We start from the raw sequence: 13,433 nt of genomic DNA on the forward strand, positions 1-13,433 counted from the left end.
ATGAATTCAATGGATGTGTGCATTTAGGTAGCGATATTTGGAGTGATCCTTGGCAAATTCATTCTAATATGGGTGTCATGTGTCATTGGATATGTGACGACTGGACTATTCAAAAAAGACTTATTGTATTTCGAGTTTTTGATAAAAACATTTGGCTCATAATATTTATAGAATAATTAGGCAAGTTTTAGAATAATATAATTTGATAAATAAAGTATTTTCAATTGGTTTTGATAATGCCGCCACAAATACCGCTTCCATTTTAGAATTAGAAAGTATTTGCAAACCCTCTTTTGGCGGACAATTTTTTCACATTAGATGTGTTTGTTATGTTTTAAATTTATGTGTACAAGATGGTTTACGAACTCTTGACACTTCTTTCGCCCCAATAAAAGATGCAATTAAATTTTTATGGAGTCGTGCCCATTTTATGAAAGCATGGGAAAAATTTTGTAAACAACGTGGAAGAATGGCAAAAAAGTTTCCAAAAGATATTCCGACTCCTTGAAATTTTACCTACGAGTTATTTCGTCAAACTTTTCATTACAAAGATTTATTATGTACGCTTATTTCGCAAAATATTTCCGAAATTACTTTATTTCCGCAACATTAGGACGTTTGCAAAAAAAATTTAGATTTGTTAAAAAATTTTAATGATGCTACTAATACTTTATCTGGTATTTATTATCATACTACGCATTTATTTTTAATAGAGTGTGTTAATGTTGGTAGTATTTTTAGTGAATATGAAAAAGATATTGAATTAGATCGGACTATTTTAGTAATGCGAGAAAAATGGTTGCATTATTATTTCTATTTAGTTGGTATTGTTTTTGATCCACGTATTAAATTAGACGGTTTACTATATTATCCGAATGTGTATTATCATGATTGTTTATATTTAGAAGATTCAATAGATATTTCAAATATACAAGGAGATGTTAAAGAATTTATAGTAATATTATATGGAGAATTTTGTAGTAGATATGGTTTAAGTGATTGTGGATCTTTACAATCTATTGTCTCACGAAGCGAAGCTGGTAGTTTACTTAGTAGAGGGTACAATATGCTCAAGAGTAGACAAAAAAAAAGGGGGGGCAACATGTATTACTTCTGAATTAGAAAAATATTTAACCACTCAATTTGAGTTTCGAGATGCAGAACATAGTATAGATTTCAAAATCTTAGAGTGGTGAAAGAGTCACTTAATCGATTACCCAGTTCTCGTCCTCATCGCTCGTGAGATATTAGCAACTCTTTCTTCAACAGTTGCAATTGAACAAGCATTTAGCGTTGAAGAATTAGTTTTGGACTCTCGCCGTTCAAAATTAAGTGCGGAGTCCGTGGAAGCTCAAGCTTGTGTCGATGATTAGACGAAGGCTAGATTTCGACACTAAGAGGAACACGAATTTTTTAGTGAGGATATTGGAGATACCAGCGCCACGGGTACCACAACGGGTAGCGACGATTGACGATAAGGTAAATTGAGGTTATCAAAGGTAAAAGAACTACATGAGTTTTGATTCTTCTATCCCCAAGAAGATATGTATGCGCTTAATGATAATTCATTAAGTTCAAGCCCATTTCTCGTCTTTTTTTTTCCCCACATTTTATTACAATGTATAATTTGATTATAATTTATAATGTATAATTTATAATTTATAATGTTTATTTTATTATTTATTGTTTTAAAATTTAAATTTAAAAAAGGGAACCGGAATCGGCTCGGAATCGGAACCGGCCATGTCTAGTTTGAGTTATTTTCAAGGTTTATTTTTAATTTTAATCATGCAAAACAAACATGTACTTGGAATCGTGGATAATATTTATTTGAATCCATTTTATATCGGAACATCAACAAACATTGCAAGGGATATTTAGAATCATGTTGGGTCATTTCATCACCTACCTGTTAAGATGCATGTGCGAATTGCGCTAAGTTCCGCGTCGGAGAATTGACGTGGTGTGCAACAGTTAATATTTCTCTGTTGGCTCATAACTCATTAACTTAAACTTTGAGTAAATGTCCAAATAGATATGTTGACGGATATTTAGGTTTTGGATTCAAGATGAAAAAAAAAATTGAACCTTCCACAAAAAAGGATCACATATTTTAGGAAACTATTCTTTTTTATTTTCATCATTAGTCTGGATATAATAAAATAATTCTATTTGATTGAATAAGTACCTTATATAAATTGCTTGAATATTTAGTATTCTCTTATTTATTATCAGTAATTACTATTTAAATAGAATACCGTCGTTCGGATTTGAGCGACCTCTCATAGGGTGGGCGTAGAAGATTGGACAACTGCGGTGGCTTAGACAGTCAATTGTCAGGCACGAATCCCAAATGTTTTCGTTGACTTGTATTTTGGACCGATGAACCTTATTCAATGCATTACGTGTGAACGAAAAAGAAAAAAAAAAACTGCATTATCAGCTTTACAGGCTGGAGTGATGGGGCAGGAACGTCTTTTTTGACCAATTCTCGCAAACGGGTCGTTCGATTGTATTGTTGCACTGATTGACTTATTCTTCTTCGACCAAAGCCGAAGCTTCCACAGAGGAGGCGTCAATGTTGAATTAAAGGGTTCCTTGGACCGGGCACTTCCAGATTTGAGGTAAGTGAGTCTCGCCGCCAGATTTTTTTCCTTCTTCTGAGCCCAGTGGACAATGAGTTGATTCTCTCTGCCATGGCTGTTCTAATGAGGTGCGTGGGTTCTCTGGTTTTCGCTTTCTGAAGACGAAGTTGCTCCTGGCTTTCCAAACTTGCCAAAGGGTACTGGCCAGAAAATCGAAGCTTACTGAGGTATGACTGAAATTAAGCAACCAATCTTCCATTCGGGTCGGGCCTTTGAGGTATATATAATTCGAATCTTCAGTGCAGGGTCCGTCCATACTCGACTGGTCCAGGGGCAGTGCAAGTTTCTACAAATCGCAGGTAACATCTCCGACTATGTTTATCTTTAGCAAAATTCCCTTAGTGGGTAGTGCATTTTGACAAATATCCCTCAAGAAAATTTTGATTTTTTGGGGCTTGTATTAGTCCTCCGGATCCTGCGACTGGTTTTGCTGAATCGGTGCGAGTCTGGTGCTTCATTTTCTCTGCGACTGGTTGCAATGGAAGGGCGCGACTATGAAGTGTTTTTGAGCTTTAGAGGACTGGACACGCGCAAGGGCATCACCGATCATCTCTACACCCGTCTCCGAGAAGCAGGGGTCCGTGCATATAGAGACGATGAAGATCTCCACACCGGTGAAGAGATCGGCCCGGATCTCTTGGGAGCGATTGAGCAATCGAAGATCTCCATACCCATCTTGTCCAAAAGTTATGCTTCCAGTAAATGGTGTCTTATGGAGCTGACTAAGATGGTGGAGTGTAGGAAAAGGAAGGGGCAGATAATCATGCCCATTTTCTACTATGTCGAACCATCCGAGCTTCGATACCAAACCGGGTGTTGTGGCGAGGCCTTGCTTGTGCACGAAAATAGGAAGCGAGTGGACGATGAGACCATCGGAAAGTGGAGAGCTGCTCTCAATGTGGTCGGAGGGTTAAAGGGATGGAACATAGAAAACGTGGCTAACAGGTTCCTAATTATCTTATCGTGTCTCTCTTTCTTATCAACCTAACAACAATCCGTTGCAGTTGTGTGATTGTGTCATTGAAATGAGCAGACATATTATCATTCGTCAGAATTAACTTATGTGGTGTGCTGCAAATGATTGGATCACGGTTCGAAGCACTTGAGACGTGTACTATATGCTAATGATAAAGTTTTTCTTGAGAAGGAGAAGCCTGTTTACACATCTAAAGCACCCGTAGACATCATCAGCCCTTTTTTTCTTATTCGCAAGATGTAGTGATCACCTACTATACTTTGATGGTTGCATCACTGTTCGTCAGAATTAACTTATGTGGTGTGCTGCAAATGATTGGATCACGGTTCGAAGCACTTGAGACGTGTACTATATGCTAATGATAAAGTTTTTCTTGAGAAGGAGAAGCCTGTTTACACATCTAAAGCACCCGTAGACATCATCGGCCCTTTTTTTCTTATTCGCAAGATGTAGTGATCACCTACTATACTTTGATGGTTGCATCACTGTTCGAGTACTGCACAAGGTTTGAGCACTGGCTAGCAAGTCCAAAATTTTGTTCCTTCTGTTGAATGAATTTAGTATTTTCCGTTAGCATTTCCTGTTGCATCCACTGGCTTCCAGAGACTGCTATCCATTCCTGATGTCATATATTTCGACTTGTCTATTCTAACTTCCTTTTCTACTTTGCCTTGGTCTTTCTCATTGTTTTTTGGTTAGGCACGAAGGACAACTAGTTACAAAGGTCGTTACCACGGTTTTAAGTGAGCTGAAGAAGGCTTATTTGGAGGTTTTTGACTTCTTGGTTGGTATTGACGACAGTGTGAAAGAGGTGTTGGGGATGATAGACAGTGATAAGGATGATGTAAAGATTGTGGGAATCCACGGAATGGGTGGCATCGGAAAAACTATTCTTGCCAAGGTAGTCTACAACCAGCTTTCTCAGGAGTTTGCTTACACTTGTTTCCTTGGTGATGTTAGAGATACTTCAAACTCGAAAGGACTTGTGTATTTGCAAAACCGACTAATTTCAAATCTCTCAAAGCAGACACTTCCAAGTGTTGATTACGTAGAGAAGGGAATGAGGACAATCGAAGAGAGGTTTTCTAGTAAGAAAGTTCTTATTCTTCTTGACGACATCAATGACAAGAGTCAACTAGTTGCACTTTTGGGGAGGCGATGTTGCTTTGGTCACGGAAGCCGGATACTTATAACCACGAGAGATGCAATGGTTCTCCGTGCATGCAAAGTAAAATTGACTTATTTAGTTGAGGGAATGGATTTCCATAGATCCCTTCAGCTATTTAGCAAGCATGCTTTGGGAAGAGATCACCCTCCAATTGAAAAATTGGAACAATCGAGAGAAATTGTGAAGATCGCCCAAGGTCTTCCGTTGCTTCTTGAGGTTATGGGTTCTACTTTATATTCACGTGGACAAAGCAAAGAAATGTGGGACGATTACTTGACGAAGTTGAAAAAAGGAGACATCGAGAGAATCATAAGTAATTTGATGATAAGTTATCAAGGACTAGATCCTAGTCAGAGGCAAATATTCCTTGATATAGCTTGTTTTTTTTCTGGATATGATAAGAGTACGGTAATGTACATGTGGGAAGACTGTGGTTTATGCCCAACTGAAGGTATTGAAACTCTTGAGTTGATGTCATTGATTAAAATTGGAGAAGATAATAAGTTGTGGATGCATGATCAGGTGAAAGACCTTGGTATAGAAATTGTTCGTCAAGAAAGTCATGGGGAATTAGATAAGCGTAGTAGGTTGTGGAATCACGGTGAAGCGTTGGACATTCTACGAAGGGAAAAGGTAAATCCTGGGTTCGATTTCCTCTGCGCACGAGAAACCGCATTTTAGTAATCGTGGGCACTCTCCCCTCAATGAAAACAATCACAATTTTTCGTACGTACACAGTTTTAAAATCTCCACATATTTCACAAACATTTCTTAGATTTCTAAATTTAAAGTTTCAAAACCGATGTGAGAGCAAACTTAAACATCTTTGGATACGCCAAATTATCCTCATACTAACTTTGCCTTAAATTCGAAGGAGACCCCACATTTTTCTCTTAATTAGCTAACCGCCTCCTTCTTTTTCATTAATTTTCTTGTTTGCTCATTTAGAGAAATGAGAAGCTTGAAGCTCTCTGTTTGAAGTTTGAGGATCGGTCAGAGTATCGTTTCACTCTTGAAGGATTTGCGGCGCTACCAAATGTAAGGTTCCTTGGTGTTGATAGCGAACCCCTTGCTTATGACGAAGTCGACCGTATTCGCTCCCAAGCTACACTTCTTTGGCATAACTTGACCAAGTCGCCCAAGGACTTTTTATTGTGCGACCGACTCCTTCCAAATTTAAGATGGCTCTCTTGGCATAATTTCCCTCGGCGAGTACTCAAGATAAGAAAATTTTCGGTGTGTAATTTAGTCATTCTTGATTTTTCAAGGAGTAAAATCACTCACGATTGGGACGGATGGAAACATATCGAGGTACCCTCGGCTCTAGATAAGTTTCTTATTGGTGTATATGTTTTCTTCTTGTGAAAAATTTAGCGACATTTGTCTTACCGTGTTGCAGAGAGCAGAGAGATTGAAAGTTCTTAACCTTTCGGGGTGTAATCACTTGGTCAAGACTCCCGATTTCTCCGGATTCTTAAAGTTGGAGAGATTGATTCTTGAAAAGTGTGAAAGATTGGGTGAAATCGACTCGTCAATTGGTCTATTGGAGCACTTGGTTTTCTTGAACTTGAACTTCTGTAGTGAGCTCCGCCTTCTACCACAAGCGTTGGGTGGACTGCCGCCTCTCAGAGAACTTCTCCTCGATGGGACTTCCATACGAGAAATTCCCGATTGGTGGGGTATGGAGAACCCGGAGAATCCTCATGTTCAGATTTCACCATCGGTAAGAGCCGGGGATTCACTCAATTGTCTAACCTCATTGTTGAAGCTTTCGTTGGCCGATGCAGAAATTACTCACCTACCCGACTCCATTAGAGCGCCGACAAACCTTGAAAGCTTATCTTTGAATGAATGCTCGAAAATGGGCGGACTTCCCCACTCCATTAATGAATTACGATCATTGACTCGGTTGGATCTATTGGAAACCGGAATCACAGAGCTCCCCGACTCTATGGTAAGTCTAGAGAATCTGGAAGAGTTGAAATTATCGTGGATGGAAGCGTCATGGTGTCTCTCTCGCCCGCCCGAACTTCCCGTAAGCTTGACTTCTCCGACAATCATGCATCCAAATTTGACAACAATTCCCGATCTTTCAAGCCTGATCAATCTGAAACGGTCGTTACTAGCGACGGAATTGCCCGATATCTCTAGCCCATCCGAGTTGGTGCAACTACAAGATCCCATGCTTTGGTGGATTGGGAGGCTATCCAAATTGGAAGTCTTGACGCCGATGATCCCACGCATGACTAACCTGTCTCCCGAGCTAAGTGCGCTTCCTCACTTGAAGTCTCTTCATCTTAATAGATGCGAGGCTCTGGGATGCATTCCGCAGATTCCCTCGAGCGTCTCAAAGCTTTATGTCGTAAAGTGTCCGTCTCTCACCACACTTGATATCTCCAATTTGAGGAACCCGTCGGAACTCTATGTCATTGCTACACCCGTGGTGGATCTCTTTGGGCGTGAAATTTTAGACAATCTGCTTGCATGGAAGATAGAAACAAGTGAGGACTACAATGACCAAGAACTGGAAGATAGTTTGGGGCGAATGGTGTTTGAACAGCATGGGTTCGCAAAACTTTTGCCCCCGCTCTAGATTTGCCTCCGTCAAGCCGAAAGATTATGAGTTTGATCTCAAGGATACAATTTGAAAATTGTATTAGAAGATATCCTACATGTCTGGATTTTTTGATACACTTGAAAGATTTTCTCTCTCTACTTTCTTTGACGAACCATGTAAATGAACAAGTGAAGATGATTACATGATGCGTCAAGTAAGTAAAGAGCGCGCGAGATTGAGCCACGTGAAACTGGACCTAACAAAAGTCCAATAGTTATAAACTCATCTAGAAATTTTGTTGAAACATAAGATATTCTTCATAGTTTTAATAGACATTACAATATGCATACATAATGGCAGGTAAATACAACTAAATGCAACTTAGAGTCTCATCAGTTTTCCATTTATGAGATTTCTTTAAGATCTTCAATTTTGTATGTATTAACCGCATTCTCTAAAGATAAATATTTCAATTGGTTTTTTGCCGGACCAAAAGATATACCCGTCCATACGTGTCCATCCGTGCAACGTACAAACATCTCTCTGGTAAATACATAAAAGTGAGTAAAGCTCGCGTGATGTTACACCACATGGTGTATGTTCATGTCCGAGCTTTACCCCATGCTTTGGTTTTGAAGGTCACTTCAACATATGGCTCGTGATTTTTCAAAAATAAGGAACAAATTGAGGGATTGACGAGTTTTATGATTAAAAAACTGTATATATGCTCGTCATGACACAATATTTTTTATGTATAACAAAGTAATTGATGGCCTTTATGTTTAAAGTGTTACATGGATACAAATTATGAAAAAATATTTTATAATATTTCACTAGTAAAAAATATCTAACGATAATAATAAATAACTTCACATTCACATTTGTAACAAACAAACTAGATAAATAGTACTTAAATCAGCAAGATACTTACTGGGAGTAGAACAATATAGAAAAGCCTTTTGTCGCTACTAGACCATGGTTTTGGAGGATTAATGAAATTAAAACGATGAAATATCCGAATACAATAAAAATAAAACGTACTAATGGTAAATAAGGGAATAAAAATTATCTACCGATGAAATATTTCATCAGCACTTTGGTTTGTTGGGATTTTTGAAAAGTGGTTGTCTTTGTTTGAATTCTACACATGGAATTGCAAAGAGCGGGAATCCCCTTCCGGGTAGTAATGAAAATTGGACGTGGTCGTGGAAGGCCGATACTACGTACTACTAGAACTAAGCATTTTATGTGGCTTGTTATTAATCGTAACAGCGAAGAGAAAGATCCTAAGCATATTCTGAGAAACTGCGAGGTTGCCAAAAGATTCTGGAATGAACTTCTTGTCCTAGAGCCATGTCTTGCTCCTTTGAGCTGCCCATCTAAGATTGGACCAATCTAAGCAATTGCATGAAAATCATCTATAGCGCGGCGTATTCTATTCCACGTGGACCGTGGTCTCTATGGATTGTTAGAAGCAACCACGCTTTCGGCAATGACGGATCATCAACGAAACCCGTAATGACATGTCTGTCAAAAGCGGCTGAATATCTTGTTGTCGATGGTAATAGAATTAACCAGAAACACAATCCTACAGTGCATTTCAGGTGGCTTCCACCGCCGGTTGACCGGTGGAAATAAATCACCGATGGTGCGGTGGGTATAGCCTTCGGATGTCTTGAAGGAGGAGGCCCGATCTGAGACAATCACGGCCATCGGAAAATTGGGTTTGCGTGTCATTTTGGTATCTAAAACCCAGCCGAGGCCGAGTGTGGGGTACTAGAAGACGGCATTCAACTTGCACTCGGGGTCAAATGTACAAAAGCTTGAGATTCGGATTGATGGTGCGGATTTTGTGAAAGCTTTCTGAACCGGATTATGGAAAATCCTTTAATTAAAACGAGTCTTTGATGTTTGCAGGCAACTTTTGGGACCAGCTGCCACGGTTTTGGATCTTGCGCATATTCCCCGAGGCCAACAGACGTGCTAATGCAATTGCTGCAATTAGGAAGCTAAAGAAAGAAAGTCCGAGTACTTACAAACATTCCCGACGATCTTGTTATGAAGCTTTTTAAAGGAGATTGGATTCCTAGAATCGTATCTGTCGCTAGTTTGCTTTCCTAGGCTCTGTCGAACTCCTATGTTTATGTTTCTACAGCCTTCCATTACCAATTTACGCTTTGTTGAGCTCCCGTGTTTATGCTTTGTTGAACACATATGTTTAAATCCCCCATGCGGGGCCAAATTAACGATGACCGGGGAGGATGGAAACGTATGAAGGAATTCATATTTCTTAAGTTGGCTAAAACTAGTATAACTCTTAATGCCATCTCATTGGCTATTTTCCCTTGTACACATATAGCACTGTGCACAAAAATTGAAAGGTTTGAACCTCACAAGATGCTACTGGTTGACCAAAACTCCCGATTTCTCCCCGAATCTATCACTAGAGATATTGATTCTTCAAGGCTCACAACAATAGGCTGAAATCGACCCATCAACTGCTCAATTGAAGAGCCTAGTACTCGTAGACTTGTGGTTTGGTCATCTGCTCTACTACTTGCCGGAAGAACGGGGTGGCTTGCATTCTTTGACAGAACTTCCGTATGTACAAAATGTTGGGACTTTGGTTTTAAAGACCCATAAAAAGCTGAATGAGAAATGAAGGTTCGTAACCCTTCATCAGAGTTGTTCGATTCGTATCCCTTCATGAAGGTTCGTAACCCTTCATCGGAGTTGTTCGGTTCGTGTCCCTTCATGAAAGTTCGTAACCGTTCATCAGAGTTGTTCGGTTCGTGTCCCTTCATGAAGGTTCGTAACCCTTCATCAACCGTACAAATTTGTGACTCTTCGTCGACGTTCACAACCTTTCGTTCATGACTCTTCGCATCATTGTTTATAAATAGAGCATTGACCGTCGCATTAGAAAGTACCGCCATTTTTTCGTCATTCTCATTTCACTTTCATCATTTGTGCGATTATTCTACGAAGTGCGTTCGAAGGTTTCCCCCGAAGAAGTACCGCTTCAAAGGAAAGGCGATTCGTTCTATCCTGGGAGGCAATTGTCCAACAACCTTGGGTACCGATTGAGGGGGCAAATTTGTCTTAAGAACACAACGCTATTTCGTTGGGCTCGGATCATTCATCTACATTCAAATTACTCACTTGTGTTTGGATTCGGGTTTGTCGATTAACCTTATTTTACATATACGGACATATATAGGCGACAACAATCTTAAGACAAATTTTTGTTTATATTCTCGGTATTTGTTGCTTTGTTCGTATAGTTGCTTTCTTTTGAATAAATTCTGCTTTCGTATTAGAAATGGCATCAACATCGATAACTCCTACGCATATTCCGTCCGTTCCGACTCATGGAGAAAAGCCAGAAAAGTTCAATGGAACTGATTTCAAGAGATGGCAAATGAAGATGTTGTTCTATCTCACGACTTTGAAATCGGCTAGGTTCCTCAATGAGGATGCTCTTAAGTTGGCTGAAGGAGAGGTAGACAAGGAAAGGTTTGTTGCAGTAGATGCGTGGAAGCATTCTGACTTTACGTGTTGTAACTACATCCTTAATAGTCTCGACAATTCCCTCTACAATATTTATAGTCCACTGAAAACGGCTAAAGAATTATGGGAAAGTCTTGATAAGAAGTACAAAACAGAAGATGCTGGATTGAAGAAATTCATCGTCGGTAAATTTCTGGACTTCAAGATGGTAGATCATAAAACCCTCTTAAGTCAAGTTCGGGAACTTCAAGTAATCATGCATGACATTCATGCTGAAGGTATGATTTTAAGCGAATCATTTCAAGTGGCTGCTTTCATTGAAAACTCGCCACCGTCTTGGAGAGACTTCAAAAATTATCTCAAACACAAGAGAAAGGAATTGTCACTTGAAGACTTGATTGTTTGATTGAGAATTGAGGAAGACAATAGGCTCTCTGAAAAGAAAGTTGGCAAGAATCTGGAGGTTTCAAGGGCCAATGTTGTTGAAGAAGGCTCAAAACCCAACAAGAAGAGAAAAATGCCTAACAAGTCCGGAGAGGGATTCACCCAAGGCCTGAAGAAGTTCGTTGGCAAGTGCTTTAAGCGTGGAAAGTCCGGACATCGAGCCAAAGACTGCAGAGCCAAGAAAAGACAGAAAACTCGGGCGAATGTGGTGGAACAGATTTCCAATGACGTTGATGATATCAATCTTACTGCTATGATATCCGAATGCAACATGGTGGGAAACCCTAAGGAGTGGTGGATTAATACTGGAGCAACTCGTCATATTTGTGCAAACGGATCGATGTTCTCGTCCTACACTACTGTGGGGGGTGATGAAAAACTCTATATGGGTAATTCATCAACCTCTAAGGTTGAAGGTGTTGGAAAGATTGGTCTGAAAATGACATCTGGAAAAATTGTGACACTAAATAATGTTCTGCATGTGCCGGATGTTCGCAAGAATTTAGTGTCCGGATCTCTCCTAAGTAAGAATGGCTTTAAGTTGATTTTTGTATCTTATAAGTTTGTACTCTCCAAGAATGAGATGTATGTAGGAAAGGGTTATCTGAGTGATGGTTTGTTCAAGATGAATGTAATAACTGTTGTATCCGAGGATGATATGAATAAAGTTGCTTCTACTTATGTGCTTGAGTCTCCTAATATTTGGCATGCTAGACTAGGACATGTTAATTATAAATTCATAAAGAAATTAATGAGTATGGGACTATTGCCGAAGTCCGATCGTCCAAGTGAAAAGTGCCAAGTGTGTGTTGAATCTAAATTTTCTAAGCCTCCTTTTCATTCTATAGATAATAGAATCACAGAACCTTTAGATTTAATACACACAGATATATGTGATATGAAATCAATACCGTCAAGGGGTGGTAATAAGTACTTTATCACATTTATAGATGATTGCTCAAGGTATTGTTATGTTTATTTGCTTAGTAGCAAAGATGAGACAGTTAATGCTTTTAGAACTTATAAATCTGAAGTTGAAACTCAGTTAAATAAGAAAATTAAAATGATAAGAATGATAGAGGAGGTGAATATGAATTTCCTTTTGAGGAAATATGCTTTGAGTTTGGCATCATTCACCAATTCACCGCTCCTTATACACCGCAATCGAATGGTGTGGCAGAAAGGAAAAATCGATCTTTAAAAGAAACAATGAATGCATTGTTGAATAGTTCTAGTTTACCGCAGAATTTGTGGGGGGAAGCTATTTTGACAGCAAATTTTATTTTAAATAGAGTACCCCACAAAAAGGACACAACAAACTCCTTATGAGAAGTGGAAAGGCGGAATGCCTAACTTGAATTATCTTAAGTGTGGGGGTGTTTAGCTAAGGTTGCTATTCCTAATCCTAAAAAGGTTAAGATAGGACCAAAAACTATTGACTATATTTTTATCGGATGTGCTTAGAATAGCAATGCATATCGGTTTCTTGTTCATAAGTCGGAGATCCTAGATATACATGTTAATACAATCATTGAATCAAGGGACGCTTCGTTCTTTGAAAATATATTTCCGTATAACATAGTATATGAACCAATTGAGAATAATAAGAGGTCTCGAGATACTATATCTAGAAGTGATCCAATGGAGGATGAACCTAGACGTAGTAAAAGACAAAGGACTTCCACGTCTTTTAGACCTGATTTTTTAACGTATCTCTTAGAAAATGAGCCTCGGACATTCAAAGAAGGCGTGACATCGCCAGAAGCCCCATTCTGGAAAGAAGTCGTCAATAGTGAAGTCGAATCCATCTTGTCAAATCATACTTGGGAATTGGTTGACCTTCCTCCCGGTAATAAACCACTACAAAGCAAGTGGATTTTCAAAAGGAAAATGAAAGCAGATGGTACTATTGATAAGTATAAGGCTAAGCTTGTGACAAAAGGCTATAAGCAACGAGAAGGCCTTGATTATTTTGACACTTATTCACCTGTCACGAAAATTACATCTATACGAATGTTAATTGCTATAGCAGCTATGTACGGGTTTGAAATCCATCAAATGGATGTCAAAATAGCTTTTCTAAATGGGGATCTAGAAGAAGAAATATATCTAGAACAACCAGAAGGGTTCGTT

At 39.0% G+C, this 13,433-nt stretch overlaps 1 protein-coding gene across 3 annotated transcripts in view; it reads left to right on the forward strand.

The window, feature by feature from the left end:
• Positions 1–13,433, forward strand: part of LOC115737698 (disease resistance protein L6-like) — a 66,036-nt gene that overhangs the window by 21,787 nt on the left and 30,816 nt on the right. The window contains exons 1-2 of one of the 3 annotated variants that reach the window (XM_048283226.1): positions 2,642–2,811; positions 3,083–3,590. The exons of 1 other annotated variant lie outside the window; for it this stretch is intronic. In XM_048283226.1, the coding sequence (XP_048139183.1) occupies positions 3,124–3,590 (467 nt within the window). In that variant the 5' untranslated portion in view covers positions 2,642–2,811; positions 3,083–3,123. Of the gene's footprint in view, positions 1–2,641; positions 2,812–3,082; positions 3,591–13,433 lie in introns of those variants that run through there. One more of the 3 variants, XM_048283227.1, reaches the window with a different exon arrangement.

The sequence above is a fragment of the Rhodamnia argentea genome, chromosome 7 (genome assembly GCF_020921035.1).
Source record: "Rhodamnia argentea isolate NSW1041297 chromosome 7, ASM2092103v1, whole genome shotgun sequence".
In the NCBI taxonomy this organism is placed as follows: Eukaryota; Viridiplantae; Streptophyta; class Magnoliopsida; order Myrtales; family Myrtaceae; genus Rhodamnia; species Rhodamnia argentea.